General features: G+C 45.4%; 1 protein-coding gene across 1 annotated transcript in view; it reads left to right on the plus strand.

Moving 5' to 3' along the window:
- elp3 (elongator acetyltransferase complex subunit 3) overlaps positions 1 to 16,423 on the plus strand; it is a 26,918-nt gene extending 10,495 nt beyond the window's left edge. Inside the window, exons 10-15 of the mRNA XM_026143538.2 lie at positions 10,778 to 10,971; positions 11,888 to 11,978; positions 14,490 to 14,555; positions 14,644 to 14,871; positions 15,022 to 15,103; positions 15,578 to 16,423. Of these exons, the coding sequence (XP_025999323.1) occupies positions 10,778 to 10,971; positions 11,888 to 11,978; positions 14,490 to 14,555; positions 14,644 to 14,871; positions 15,022 to 15,103; positions 15,578 to 15,669 (753 nt within the window). The 3' untranslated portion in view covers positions 15,670 to 16,423. The remainder of the gene's footprint in view (positions 1 to 10,777; positions 10,972 to 11,887; positions 11,979 to 14,489; positions 14,556 to 14,643; positions 14,872 to 15,021; positions 15,104 to 15,577) is intronic.

The raw sequence follows: 16,423 nt of genomic DNA on the forward strand, positions 1-16,423 counted from the left end.
ATAAGAAGGTGCTGCACCAAAAGTGTCCTCTCGACCGCTTTGGTCACCAGCAGATCGCCACGGTTTGGATGGAAGGTGCCGACCGCTCTGCAAACACTCACTAACGAAACATCAAATGATGGTGAAACTCAAAAAAGTGAGACACAAACTTCAAATTAAAAGTTGTGCCTTCCTGCTCAAACAACACGTTTCAAAGACGCAGCTTTTAATCAGTCAATCAATCAATCAAAGCTTTATTCGTCACATGCAGGTTGCCCTGCAGTGAAATGGGACCCCCCGCCCCGACCTTACACATATAGCACAGACATTACATGGGGATACAGGTTGGAGATTGGTAGCATTAGAGAAAAAAACATTGAAATGTACACTACAGTGGGAAAGTACAAGAGGAAAAAAAGAGACCCCTACTCATGCTGTGCTTCCATAGTAGGACAGCATGAGAACAGGAAACAAAAAAACTCCTCTGCACAAAAAGCACATAAATGTCCACAGCACAACTTTGTGAAGACATGACAAGCCACAGGGGTGGGTGGGGGGTGAGGAGTAATCCGAAGCAAACACAGCAGCCGCCCTGCACAGCGCTACCATTCCAGCGCGGCACACAGCCCGCCGTGTTCCCTCGCAGGAAACAAGCATCGAAGGCGTTGGAAAGGGAGGGGGGATGAGTGCGTGCTTATCAGTGTAAGTGTGTGTGTGTGCGTGTCCATAGTTCAGCTGAGACAGTGTCCTTCGCCCTGCCAGGCTAAGTAAACAGTCTACCAGCCAACCCAGGTGTCCTTGCATGGGATGGGAAGGAACAGACTCAACACAGTCGCTATCAGGGAGTTTTTTGTTCGGCTCCAGCCCGAGCAGTGAGAGCTCTCTGCCCGTGCTAACGAGCGTCCAGCTGCAGACCGCCACGTAGTGATGTGTCGGTCGCGAACGAACCGCCTCTTAGAGCCGGCTCTTTGAAGTGAATGCGCGAGCCTCTTTCTCTCGCACTTTTTTCCGCTTCACTCCGCACGTGACCCTTGTGCTTGAGGAGCAGAGGGGGGAGGGGCGACTTCCTGTGTAATTTGCATAATTTTGAATCATTATGCTTTAAATTTTACTTCTGTGATCCTCGTCTTCTTTTTTTTTAAACAAAAAAGTAGTCACTGGTCACTTGATTATTTTGGACCTCAGCGTTGGCCAGGATCGAATCCCTGGTTGGATATTTTTATGGATTTCCTTCATAAGAAAAGTTGTAAGCGGACAGAAGTGTGTCGACATGTTCTTGAGAAACAAAATGATTAAAAGCTCCAGACTAAAAATAGCATGTTTGGTCGATCATCAGGTTTATTGTTTGTGGAATAAGTAGTCAGACCTTCCCTCTTCTGCATGGCAGCAGCGTGCGTCACCTCACAGTGCGATAGTACCAAATATGTCCCACGTGTAGCGTCTCAAAATAGACCCGGAGAAGACGGCGACAGTCACTCACAGTTGATGGAAGTCTTGTCAGATGCCACTCAACGACGGGCTCAGTTTGCTGCTGTGATTGGAAACATGGCTGAATGCGCAGAATCAGACGGGCTGCCTTCCCAGAGCGCCAAACTGTAGGACGTAAATGACGACTCGGTTTGAAGCTGCGTGCCCTCTGAGCTCATTCCACTTGTTTTGAAATCAGGTGATGAAAATGCAATGAAGGAAAAGAGCAGATATGACTAATCGGTGCAGGTGATATGACAGTGGCTGTGTAAGAACCAGCAGTGATATTGATTTCCCCTCTCGTACCTGATAATTAAACCGTGTTTGTGTTTCGTTTTTAAGCTGCTGCGTCTGATACGTGGCTCGCTTTGAAGGAGAATCTGATACAGAGATGAAAAGACCCCAAACCGCCGTGTTGCTCTGAGATTAGCTGTAACCTGCTTTCACACTCAGCTCAAAGTGAAGACATGTTTGAAAAAGATGTTTTAATCTCAGATACTTAAGTTTAAAATGTCAGAGTTTGTAGAAGCCTTGGCTAACAGCACAGCGTGATGTGGGCAGTTTGTTTGGTTCTCACAGGTCCAGTGGCTTTATTGTCTTTCCAGCCACGTGCAGTAGGGGTGGGCGATATAAACGATATACGATAGAAACGATATAAATTTGGCCAACGATAGAGATTTTGACTATACCGCTCTAGCGCATGTTGATGATGTCATCAAGCTGCGCCTGTTTTGGTCGAAAGCATCGCAGCGGCTACAACCATTATCGTCTGCAAAATATGCCGACAGTTACAGCAAAGAGATGAAGCACTGTTGAAATATGGGGAAAGCCAAAAACTGCGCTTCCTCCACTTCCCTAACATTGATTCATTAATGTTGAATTCTCTGGCAGCTGCTCTATTCCCATGTTGTTGCAGTATATTAATGACTAACCTCGTATTGTGGATGAATAATCTCAGTTGTTCTCCTGACTGAAGTTTGGTCCGTGTATAGCATCCTGCTATGCGATTGCATTTGTCCCTGACCACCAGAATCCCTCACGTTAACTTTTATCCAGTGGGAAAAAAGTTGGCGTTCATCCTCCAGCTTCACTGTGCTAATGTTATGCTAACATAGCTGTGTTGCTAGCAATCACGTAGCACAACATTATATACCAGGTAGGGGTGGGGGAAAAATCGATACTGTGTAGTATCGTGATATTTTGTATCGATACAGGGACAGCAGAAATCGATATTTTGTTACAAAAAGGTTTTTGTGCTCTGACTTCAGAGCATGTTGATCCTTTTTCTGAGCAAGAACCCTGACATCCCTTCACTGTCCAAATGTGTTTAACTGTTTTTGGCAGCAATAAACATGACAGTTTACTTATTTTCATTTAAGACATGTTTTATTTTAATTACGTTTAAAACTTTTTTATTTAATGTAAAATTATATTTTGTTTTAATTTACTTTCAAATTCTTCAGTTGCTGAATGGGCTGCATAGTTTTCATAAATAGCTATAATTGTACCAGATGGTTGCATTCAGTTAAGCTGGACTAGACTGTAATACAAACAGTTCAGTTTGTCAACAATAAAACTGAAATGAGAGAAAGACTGAGTGTGAGACTTTGATATTAGATAAAATGAATATTGATAAAGTTTACCTTTATGGACAGAATCTGAATATCGCAAAATATTTAAAAAATTGCAATAATATCGTATCGTGGGATGTATGGTGATTCCCACCTCTACCAGGTAGTCCAACTTCAGTAACCCTGCAAACGCCACTGCTGTTTAGTTTTCTGTCTTCATTTATGTTGGAAGTGGTAGCAGAGCTGTACGTTTGAATTAGTTTCAAAAATCTCTCAGTCAGAACATGGTATGAAATGTTTAGGTGGAAACTAGCGAGCTAACTTCCTTCTAACTTGTCTGTGAAGGTTCTCAGTCATCCAGGTCATCGTAGTCAAAGGAGCTTGCAAAGAAAAGCGTCTGGACTTCTTTAAGTTGCTTGAAGACGTTTCACCTCTCGTCCGAGAAGCTTCTTCAGTTCTAAGGTCAAATGGTGGAGAGTCCCAGATATAAACCTAGTGGGAGTTTCCCCCCACAGAGGGACAAAAGGACCCCCTGATGATCCTCTAATCGCCTGAGCCAAGGTGTGAAACTGGGTGTGGGTCCCAATCAGCCAGAGTTTCGGGTGAGTTCATTGTGAAACCTGGCCCCACCTTATCATGTGAATTCCTGAGGTCAGATGGCCCAGGATGTGAGTGGGCGTTAAGGCGTCTGGGAAGGATCTCAAAACTGGATTATAGATGGCAGAGAGTTGGTGTCGTAAGCCCCGCCTCTGTTCAAAGATGGTCGCTCACAGTGGACATAGATGCTTCTTTCACTCCTCTTTCAAACCATCTGTCCTCTCTGTCCAAAATGTGAACATTGGCATCCTCAAAGAGTGACCTTTGACCTTTAGATGCAGATGGATGCTGAGTCTTGTCCTGTGGAGGTGGCTCTTCTGTGTTGTGCCATGCGCTTGTGAAGTGGCTGTTTGGTCTCTCCGATGTAGAGGTCTGGGCATTCCTCGCTGCACTGTACAGCATACACCACATTAAGTCTGTGTTACTCGCAGCAACAACTCCACCTCATTGTGAGTCCATTTAAAAACTTGGTGCTTTTCCTCCACATTTTGCTGCAACGTTTCAAAGAGCAGGAAAGCAAATAAACAGCAGACAGAAATGAGGCAGGTCGAATCTTCTTGCGTTTCACGCATGCGCAGGACTGGAACGTGAGCGTTTTCGACCGTTTCAATGTGGACGCACAACTCTGTGAAAACGACTGAAAACACTAGTGTGGACGCGGAGCGTTTTCAAATCTATCCGGGCCAGTGTGGACGTAGCCTCCAGTCACTGAGCAGCTCCCACCCCTGATGAGCCTGTGTGAGCACTGAGCGGCTCGTTCAACAGACTTTTACAGGAAGGAGGTCACTCTTACCAGCAGCTGTCAGACGGCTGGACGTCCTGCTCATCGGCTTCTTTGTTCACTGTACGTTTCACCAGAATCACTCCCCCAACACACACACACACACACACACACACACACACACACACACACACACGTGTACATATTTCTGTACATATGAACTTCAGTTGTGTGTATAGGACTACTTTGTGTCTTCCTTCTATAGTTTATATTCCCCCTTCTGTAACAGCTGTGTAACACCCAAATTTCTTAACGGTGGGATAATAAAGGTTTATTCTATTCTATTCTATTCTATTCTATTCTAGTCTATTCTAGTCTAGAACAGCTCTGGCAGCAATAACTGGAAGTAGTCATGTTTTGGTCTCTGATATCTCGCTGGGGGACATGTGTCCCACTTTTCTTCACAGAAGTTCTGCTTTTATTGTGAAGGTGTGAGGAGTTCATTGGCAGATGCTACAATCCTCACCTTCATACAGGGAGGACTTTATTTCAAACATAATTATATGGCAAGTGTCTGTGAGCGGAGCGACTCATGAGAGCAGAGTAGGACTTCTCTCTGAGCAGAATAAGGAAGGTGTGCAGCCGTGAGAGCGTCTCCAGTCTGGTGCACGTCAGCTGTGGACTTCTTTCAAAGCAAACCTCACGTACATGTGTGTTCACTGAAGCCGTCGTGCCCGTGAATGTGACTCACATTGTACCGTGGAGGGCGGGACTGTGACAGGAAGCTGTATCTGTGTTTCCTTCCCTGCAGCATTTCCTCTGTCGCTCGTCCTCTCTGTCGTCTGTGTTTCTCCCAGACAGCCCAGAGTATTTTCTCTCTCGCGTCTCCTTTTCTCCTCCGTTGTCTCTCACTTGATCTCTTTCTTCTCTCTCCTCTCCAGTTGTAACGTTCCTCTCGTCTCCTCCAGCAGTCACACCGGCTTCCTCTCTGCCTCTTTTATCACACTGACACTTACATTATACAACTTGTGTGTGACTCCCTTTTGTTCCTCCTCATCATATCTAATCTTCCATGACACCCGTCATGCCAGTGAGTGGAGCGTAAAAAATATGAATTTTCACTCCAGGATCCAAACTAAGCTTTTCAGGATCCTTTTCCATAAAAATCCGAGCTAAAGCTCTTACTGACGGAGCATCCAGGAACAGCCGGTTTGAAGGACGGGAAGAAGAAATGATCAGAAAAGGTGGGGGAAATGGAGAAGAGAGGAGTGCCTAGATTTGCATTAAGATGTTTCACTTTAGTTTGCTTAATAACCTCTGGAGTAGCACACTGTGGAGTACTTCCTTTGTAATAGCAGGTCCTTATTTTATGTCTTCACCACATTTTGTGCCAGTAACAGAAGAACATTTCAAAAAGGCTGAGCAAACGTTTCCATATCAATCACAACACCAGTACAGACTGTACATCATGCAGAGCTCGAAAAGAAGATGAGTGGGCTTCTTTAAGTTTGTTAGGTTGTTAAAGCTCTCGTTCAAGAGGCTTCTTCAGTCCCAGGTGTTTAAATAGGAAGCGGTCGACCCCCTCGAGGGTTTAAACACCGGGAGCTCGTTCAGGTTCTTGACACTACGTGACCAGACAGACGGGGATCAGCGGCTGTCTGTCTGCTAAACTCATGTAAAGAAATATTAACGTGGCTGTTAGCAGTTCTGTAAGATTTTAAAAACATCTTGTAATTCAATAAACTGAAGCACCAGATTTATGCCAACGACTTAAAGCAATTGTTTTCTGAATGATTTTGTTGGTCTCTCACATTTTTGTCATGCACGAGCCAACTGGGGCCACGCTTTATCCATCGACCTCACCTTTGACTCTACAGGGTGGGCCGTTTGTATGCATCCACCGTAATAACATGTGAATGGTTGGTGATATTAAAGTCCTGTTTGTGGCACATCAGTACAGGGAGTGCAGAATTATTAGGCAAGTTGTATTTTTGAGGAATAATGTTATTATTGAACAACAACCATGTTCTCAATGAACCCAAAAAACTCATTAATATCAAAGCTGAATGTTTTTGGAAGTAGTTTGTAGTTTGTTTTTAGTTTGAGCTATTTTAGGGGGATATCTGTGTGTGCAGGTGACTATTACTGTGCAGAATTATTAGGCAACTTAACAAAAAACAAATATATACCCATTTCAATTATTTATTTTTACCAGTGAAACCAATATAACATCTCCACATTCACAAATATACATTTCTGACATTCAAAAACAAAACAAAAACAAATCAGCGACCAATATAGCCACCTTTCTTTGCAAGGACACTCAAAAGCCTGCCATCCATGGATTCTGTCAGTGTTTTGATCTGTTCACCATCAACATTGCGTGCAGCAGCAACCACAGCCTCCCAGACACTGTTCAGAGAGGTGTACTGTTTTCCCTCCTTGTAAATCTCACATTTGATGATGGACCACAGGTTCTCAATGGGGTTCAGATCAGGTGAACAAGGAGGCCATGTCATTAGTTTTTCTTCTTTTATACCCTTTCTTGCAGCCACGCTGTGGAGTACTTGGACGCGTGTGATGGAGCATTGTCCTGCATGAAAATCATGTTTTTCTTGAAGGATGCAGACTTCTTCCTGTACCACTGCTTGAAGAAGGTGTCTTCCAGAAACTGGCAGTAGGACTGGGAGTTGAGCTTGACTCCATCCTCAACCCGAAAAGGCCCCACAAGCTCATCTTTGATGATACCAGCCCAAACCAGTACTCCACCTCCACCTTGCTGGCGTCTGAGTCGGACTGGAGCTCTCTGCCCTTTACCAATCCAGCCACGGGCCCATCCATCTGGCCCATCAAGACTCACTCTCATTTCATCAGTCCATAAAACCTTAGAAAAATCAGTCTTGAGATATTTCTTGGCCCAGTCTTGACGTTTCAGCTTGTGTGTCTTGTTCAGTGGTGGTCGTCTTTCAGCCTTTCTTACCTTGGCCATGTCTCTGAGTATTGCACACCTTGTGCTTTTGGGCACTCCAGTGATGTTGCAGCTCTGAAATATGGCCAAACTGGTGGCAAGTGGCATCTTGGCAGCTGCACGCTTGACTTTTCTCAGTTCATGGGCAGTTATTTTGCGCCTTGGTTTTTCCACACGCTTCTTGCGACCCTGTTGACTATTTTGAATGAAACGCTTGATTGTTCGATGATCACGCTTCAGAAGCTTTGCAATTTTGAGACTGCTGCATCCCTCTGCAAGATATCTCACTATTTTTGACTTTTCTGGGCCTGTCAAGTCCTTCTTTTGACCCATTTTGCCAAAGGAAAGGACGTTGCCTAATAATTATGCACACCTGATATAGGGTGTTGATGTCATTAGACCACACCCCTTCTCATTACAGAGATGCACATCACCTAATATGCTTAATTGGTAGTAGGCTTTCGAGCCTATACAGCTTGGAGTGAGACAACATGCATGAAGAGGATGATGTGGACAAAATACTCATTTGCCTAATAATTCTGCACCCCCTGTATATGTGAGGGGGCAAACTCCTCCAGATGGGCGGTGACCATGGTGGCCATGTAGAAGTCGGCCATCTTGGATACAACTTTTGTTTTTCAATAGGAAGAGGACCATGTGACACATCAAACTTATTGGTAATGTCACAAGAAAAACAATGGTGTGCTTGGTTTCAACGTAACTTTATTCTGTCATGAGTTATTTACAAGTTTCTGACCACTTATAAAATGTGTTCAATGTGCAGCCCATTGTGTTGGATTGTCAATGCAACCCTCTTCTCCCACTCTTCACACACTGATAGCAACACCGCAGGAGAAATGCCAGCACAGGCATCCAGTATCCGTAGTTTCAGGTGCTGCACATCTCGTATCTTCACATCATAGACAATTGCCTTTAGATGACCCCAAAGATAAAAGTCTAAAGGGGTCAGATCGGGAGACCTTGGGGACCATTCAACTGGCCCACGACGACCAATCCACTTTCCAGGAAACTGATCATCTAGGAATGCTCGGACCTGGCACCCATAATGTGGTGGTGCACCATCTTGCTGGAAAAACTCAGGGAACGTGCCAGCTTCAGCGCATAAAGAGGGAAACACATCATCATGTAGCAATTTCAAATATCCAGCAGCCTTGAGGTTTCCATTGATGAAGAATGGACCCACTGTCGTTGTTCCCATATACCACACCAAACCATCACTTTTGTTGTTCCAACAGTCTTGGAGGGATCCATCCACTGTGGGTTAGTGTCAGGCCAATAGCGGTGATTTTGTTTGTTAACACCATTCACATAGAAGTTTGTCTCATCACTGAACAAAATCTTCTGCGTGAACTGAGGGTCCTGTTCCAGTTTTTGTTTTGCCCATTCTGCAAATTCTGTGCCGATCTGGGTCATCCTCGTTGAGATGCTGCAGCAGCTGGAGTTTGTATGGGTGCCATTTGTGAGTAGCTAATATCCGCCGAAGGGATGTTGGACTAATGCCACTCTCCAGTGACATGCGGCGAGTGCTACGCTGTGGGCTCTTGCTGAATGAAGCTAGGACAGCCACTGATGTTTCTTCATTACTGACAGTTTTCTTGCGTCCACATTTTGGCAAATCCAACACTAAACCAGTTTCACCAAACTTAGCAAGCAGTTTGCTAACTGTAGCATGGGAGATGGGTGGTCTCGTAGGGTGTCTTGCATTGAAATCTGCTGCAATGACCCGGTTACTGCGTTCACCAGATATCAACACAATTTCGCTCCTCACATGTTAACCTCTTCGACATGTCAATGGCTGTGAACAAAGAGAAACTTGTAAATAACTCATGACAGAATAAAGTTACGTTGAAACCAAGCACACCATTGTTGTTCTTGTGACATTACCAATAAGTTTGATGTGTCACATGACCCTCTTCCTATTGAAAAAAACTAAAGACAATGGCCGACTTCTACATGGCCACCATGGTCACCACCCATCTGGAGGAGTTTGCCCCCTCACATATACTAATGTGCCACAAACAGGACTTTAATATCACCAACCATTCCCATGTTATTGCGGGGTATCCATATAAATGACCCACCCTGTATATCACTGGTTTAGAATAGAATAGCCTTTATTGTCATTGTACAGAGTACAACGAAATTGGAGTGCCACTCCCTTGGTGCAAGTTTCAATAATAAATATAAATGTAAAATATAAAAAGTACAAAAAAAACAATCGTAAGTACTCAAACAATAGTATGTACAATATATACAGGATAGCAGCATTAATATAATGACAGTATGAATAGCAGCATAATATAATGACAGTGACGGTATGGAATAGGTTCAATTGTTTTTGTGCTTATTTACTACGGTGATAGCTCTGGGAAAGAAGCTATCCCTGAATCTGTTTGTCCTGGTTTTATGTGACCTGTACCGTCGGCCTGACGGTAATAGTTCAAACAGTTGGTTGCTGGGGTGAGAGTGGTCCTTGATGATGTTTACAGACAGCTGCTAATAATAGTTTGATTGAGGTCCTCTGTTTGCGAGCATTCGGAGGCGGGGGCTCCTCATTGTCTTTGGTCGAGATGAATGCAAACGCAAATCAGTCATGCTTCCTGTTATCTGTGGCTGCTGCCTATTATAATGGGCCCGCTGCTGTCTGCAGCATCCCAGACCAGTTTAAATCTGCAAAGGGCAGCAACAGGAGAACTTTGCACTTCACACTCGTTCTGATAAAGAAATTCGATTACAACTTCCTCCCAGCCTGAGCTCCTCCCTCACTTATCTCCTGTGTACAGATGCTCCTGTTCTCAGGGAGGCATCCTAACGAGGTTCTTCTCTACCAACCAACAGAAGCTGTGAATTTACAGTCCAAACCAGTAGCAGGTGCATACTCGCCGCCCCCAGTCCCAGGTCTCCTTCTTTTGGTATCGAAGCGTTGTTATTTGTCGGATCGGCTCCCCCTCCTCCCTCACCTCCCTCCCTTCAGCTGCACTGCAGGGCCGTGTGGGACATGTCCTCGTGTGATTATGAGCTGTGACGAGAGAGGGGGAGATTATGAGATACCGATAATGCGGCCTATTTTGGAGAATGCGCCTCCACTCCAGATTTTCACGGTCCTGATCATGATAGCGTGCGCAGAGGGGAGGAGCATGACTGGAAATCACACTGACTCCTCTTACTGCGCAGACCCAGACATTTCTTTCCTCCCACTGAATAACTGAGTGTCAGTGGATGCTGCTTCTAGCCGATCTCGTTGCCTCTGCAGAGGCCCGTTTTTCTTGACCCGTGTGGAAAAGTCACATAAATGAAGTCAGCTCCTCCTTTTCTCTCTGACCCCGTTTCATCAGTTTCAAGAAGCTCAAACAAACTCTCTGCTTCATTCCAGAAATAAAACTTTGATGCAAATGTGAATTGTTCTCTGTTAAGCGGTGAGTTTAAAGTGCAACATGAATCTGCTTGTTCCAGGAGTTTTTTGAAAATCCAGCTTTCAGGCCAGATGGACTGAAACTGTACCCCACCCTGGTCATCCGAGGCACGGGTCTGTACGAGCTGTGGAAGACCGGCCGGTACAAGAGCTACACGCCCAGCGCTCTGGTGGATCTCGTGGCTCGGATTCTGGCGCTGGTGCCGCCCTGGACCCGAGTGTACCGAGTGCAAAGGTGAGTGGATACGCTTGATGGTACGTGAGCTGCGTGCACGATTCTCAATAATTCCAGCACATGGCTAAAGCCAGGTCATGCTTCAGAGCTGCATCTGTAGGGTGATGAAGTTTAACAAACTCTGTTATCAGGAGAAAGCCTCAAAGATGCAGTCAGTAACTGTTTGAGGTTATTTCATAGAACAAAGATGCTAAACTCATAAATATGCATGTACAGCTTCCAACAGGTCGATGTGTTTGAATGAATGTAATAAAAATGCACAGAGGCAGCGGTTTGTGGAGGAAGTGACTCACATATGGGGCTCACCCAGCACTGACACACACACACACACACACACACACACACCGGGAAGAAGAACGGTGGCCAGTTTTTCAGGTAACTTTGTGCTAAAAACATCAAAATACTGCAAAATATTCAGTGGATTGTATTTTATTATATTATTTTATTTTATTCCTTAAATATATTAAATATCCTCGTGTGTGCAAAATGTCTTTTTTGGGCCATAACTGAGTACAATCCAAATGTAATATAAAAAACTCATTTGTCTTTTTACAGCCACCACAGCGACGATTATTACAGTAGAATCTGCAGATGTTTTATACGTCTAATAGGAATTAATTTGAGGTGTGACTTATGCAAAGCTACAGGAATGGAATGCAAGAATAAAAATGTGGAGATGAAGCTGAGATGAACGGTTCCTACAGGAACCCCAAAGTGTTTTTGTTTGGGCGGGGTCAGGTTAACTGGTGACTCTAAATTTCCCTCAGGTGTGAATGTGAGCGTGAAGCATGACAGCAGAGCTGCTTCTGTATAAAAAAGAAATTCTGTTAGTGCAGAAAACCACGAGTGCAGTACTGTACCAAAGATGTGGAGCGCCTCTGCTGTTCAGTCATTTCTTGTATCATCCGCCCATCAGGGACATCCCCATGCCGCTGGTGAGCTCTGGTGTGGAGCACGGCAACCTGAGAGAGCTGGCACTGGCCAGGATGAAGGACATGGGCACTGAGGTGAGACTATATGGCCTGACATGCTGTGCGTCAGCTTATTTTAAGGGAGGAAGCTAACGGTGTTTTCCAGCTGGGATTTGATCCGACAAAAGGGGAGAACAGTTGAACTCGAGTGGCGACAAGTGCCAACGTGCAAATGCTGACTGTGAGAATAATTTTCCCGCTGTAGCTGTTGTGGGTAAGATGACAGATTAAAACGCCACACAGGTGTAGCTGAGGACTGCTGGAGCACAGAATTGCGTACCCTCCCGCCCAGCCGACCTCCTCCAGCATTTATTGAATTTATGCTGGAAAGTAGATTAGAACGTGGGTACGAGCCCAGCCAAGCTGAAAACACCAGGCTGGGCTGCACATGCGAGAGTCAGCAGCTGCAGAGCGTCATTTAAAGAGACTGGATTTAAAAAGCAGCCGTTATCAGACAGCGAGAGCCGAGCTGAAACGCCACCACAGAAAGAGCTCTGCGTTGCTCTTCCCAAAAACACCAACTACCCTCACGCCTGTCTGGCTGAGCTCCACACACGGCTACGAACCAGAATCACGCTGCGTCGATCTCACACGCAGCTCTGCGCTGTTATGCTGATGTTGTGATGCCAAATTATTCAAACATGACCTCCTTCTCTTGTTGACGCTGCAAACTTTTCCAGCCGGTTTGCAGAAAGCTGCTCCTCTTTGTTTACCTCAACTCTTTCCCTGTTTTAAACACAACTAATGCTGTGATGAAGTCTGTAGTTCAGGCTTTAAACCGCCGTGAGCACTCGAGGGCAGAACAGCTGAATGAATGTGGCCTTCGAGTGAGGAGGTGGAGCTCAAACGACTCGTGTCAGACGGGATGAATACGAATTAGTTTGAGCTGGGAGTCACGCGCAGCGACTCTACAGCTGAGGTACTTATTCCCGAGAGGTCACCGTAGCAGATGGACGTGCACATTTGATTTTAGGAAAGATGATAGCTCCCCTTTACCCGGGCTTGGAGCCAGTGCTTCCTGATACTGGACTCGAGTCTCCTCCTGGCCTCGACCCGGGGATGCGTCGTGTTCGCCGCTGCAACGCTGAGCTCCTCTAGAATCCAAGGATAAAACTTTGAGGCTGGAAATGAGCAGAAATGGTCCCCTTTAAGACACAGCTGGCCATCCTTGAAACAGAAAGCTTTAAAGTTCGAATCCGTAAGATTTCAGGCCTGGTTCATTTGGAGACACAGCGGTTACCGTGGTAACAGCAAGTGCCCTTTATCTGTGCTTAGACAGCTGCTGAGAGCAGAGGAGGGACCGGTGCCAACGAGGCTCCAGTTTGATCTTAGGCATTGCTGTGGTCTGAATTCGTGTTGCACACGCCGACAGAGCTCCTCACATTACAGCAGGGACACGCCTCGGCTAACCAGCTGATCACCATTTACACAGATAAACAGTCGAGCCCCCCCACACCCCCAGATCCCTAATGGGGCTCCATACTGTCATCAGTGACTTACGACCGTCTAACACGGTAACACCTCCAGCAACAGCTCGCTGACGTGTTGCGTCTTTCTGAAAACGTTTCACCTGTGGCTTGAGCCGTGGCTTAGATCTGCATAGGAGCAGGTAACACCGCAGCCCACAGTCACACTTCCTGTCTATCGTTTTGTGACTGTGTGCAGTTAGACTGCAGGTCCAGACGTGGAGCCACATTTAACTTGTGAGAAATCTGAGATGATAAAAGTCTGTTTTATATTAGAGGTGGGAATCACCAAACATCCCACGATACGCTGTTATCACAATACTTAACGCACGATACGATATTATTGCAATTTTTAAAAATATTTTGCGATATTCAGATTCTGTCCATAAAGGTAAACTTTATCAATATTCATTTTATCTAATATCAAAGTCTCGCACTCAGTCTTTCTCTCATTTCAGTTTTATCGTTGACAAACTGAACGGTTTGTATTACAGTCTAGTCCAGCTTAACTGAATGCAACCATCTGGTACAATTATAGCTATTTATGAAAACTATGCAGCCCATTCAGCAACTGAAGAATTTGAAAGTAAATTAAAACAAAATATGATTTTACATAAATAAAAAAGTTTTAAACGTAATTAAAATAAAACATGTCTTAAATTAAAATAAGTAAACTGTCATGTTTATTGCTGCCAAAAACAGTTAAACACATTTGGACAGCGTCAGGATTGTTGCTCAGAAAAAGGATCAACATGCTCTGAAGTCAGAGCACAAAAACCTTTTTGTAACAAAATATCGATTTCTGCTGTCCCTGTATCGATACAAAATATCACGATACTACACAGTATCGATTTTTCCCCCACCCCTATTTTATATATAAGCTGCATGTGCAGGAGCATTATACTGATGAGCTGTAACAGCTGTGAGGTGATTGGACTTTCTAATTCGTCTCTGTGTGTGTGTGTGTGTGTGTGTGTGTGTGTGTGTGTGTGTGTGTGTGTGTGTGTGTGTGTGTGTGCATGTGTGTGTGTGTGTGTGTGTGTGTGTGTGTGTGTGTGTGTGTGGGTTTGTGCGCCTGCAGTGTCGTGACGTCAGAACCCGGGAAGTAGGCATCCAAGAGATCCACCACAAAGTCCGACCTTACCAGGTAACCGACGCCCTCACTCGCAGCGTGAGACGGGCCGAGGAGACGTTGTGGTTTCCTGATGCTCCCTAACACAGATGTCTGTGTGCAGGTGGAGCTGATACGGAGAGACTATGTGGCCAACAGCGGCTGGGAGACCTTTCTCTCCTATGAAGACCCTGAGCAGGACATCCTGATCGGTCTGTTGCGGCTGCGCCGCTGCTCTCCACAGTCCTTCCGCCCGGAGCTCAAAGGAGGCGTGTCCATTGTCCGTGAGCTGCACGTGTATGGCAGCGTGGTCCCTGTGAGCAGCCGAGACCCGAGCAAGTTCCAGCATCAGGTGGCTTACACTTTCACACACATGCACACACAACAACAGATATGCCCGTGACGGTTTCGCTCCGAGCCTCTCCGAGTTTTTCTCCACACCGGCCGAACCTCAGAAGCTCTGAATGTTTTCAAACCTATTGTATTTGTGTTGCGTGTGCAGGGGTTTGGCATGATGCTGATGGAGGAGGCTGAAAGAATCGCCAGGGATGAGCACGGCTCCTGCAAACTGGCTGTTATATCAGGTGAGTCGATGCAGACGATGTGAACTGTTCTGACACAGAAAAAACAAACACTTTAGTTTGTAAAAGTAGACAATCTTTAGTAACTGTAACCACGGAGACCACAGTGAAAGGAGGAAAAATCTTTACCCTTCACCAGAAATTTGATGCTTTTAATCTGAAGGAGCAGAGGAGAAGTGTTTTTGAAGATGTGGCCGAGACTGAATTGTACACTGTAATAACTGACTACTTATTTTTTTAAGTGCTGGTTTACACATTCACCTAACAACAGAAGGATCCCTGGTTTGATCCCGGGATGAGACTTTGCCAAATCAAACAGGGGGCCCGCCCGGTGTGCTGAGGCCTCGTGAACAACACAGATTTATCTGTGACGAGCCAATAATGTCACTGCGTGTGTCAGACTGAGAGATTATCAGGAGCCGGTGATGTGAATGTTTGGGTCCTGTGACACTGAGAACGCTGTGATTCATCCTGCAGGTGTAGGAACAAGGAACTACTACAGGAAGATGGGCTACGAGCTGGAGGGACCGTATATGGTGAAGGACCTGTACCGGCCGGGAGCGGACTGAAACGGACTTTATTTATCAAAACAGCACTCTGGGACGCGAATATTAATGTGATGGTGTTCTGCAGTATCGGAGGCGGTGCTGGTCGGCTTGTTTTATCTGGAGCACACAGAGGCCGCCGCTGCTCCATTTCTTCTGTTTTTTAAAGATAAGGAGACGTACGAGAGGATGTAAGGAATTAGGGAACGCTATCTAGGGTGAAGCCAGCCTTGTGTTTTGAGTTCAAATTAAGATTCTTTAAACGTACAGTGTCCTCATATGGGCGCCTTTTATTTAAAGTTGCGCATTTCCGAGTCTCCCCCTTTTTCTGTAAACACGGGTCCCGGTCGCACCGCTCAGACTCTTTCACAACAAGCAGCACTGATTCACTTTGACGTGGAACAAGAGCCAACCTGCCGAGGCATTTTTAATTCCACTCCAATGATCCGTGCGCGCAGCGGAGAAAAATCGGCATATCTGGGTATCCGTGAAATAACCGTTTGCCTGGGATGGAATGAGACGCCTGCATCACGGTTCCAGTTAATCATGTTTATGTTGCAATCACATAGAAACCCATTACGAGGGGAGCGTTCATTAACGGACGGCGGCGGATGAACAAACAGTGGAAAGCGTCCTCGCCGGGCAGCTGTTGTTTTGATTTGTAGGGCAGGAAATTGAATATTAGCGTTACATAAAAGCGTCTCAGTTAATCCTGTTTCTTGTGTTTTCTGTCATGCCTTCTTGTCTTTTTCTGGAACAATAAAGTATATTTCAGTAA

This window comes from Astatotilapia calliptera, chromosome 15 (genome assembly GCF_964374335.1).
Source record: "Astatotilapia calliptera chromosome 15, fAstCal68.1, whole genome shotgun sequence".
In the NCBI taxonomy this organism is placed as follows: Eukaryota; Metazoa; Chordata; class Actinopteri; order Cichliformes; family Cichlidae; genus Astatotilapia; species Astatotilapia calliptera.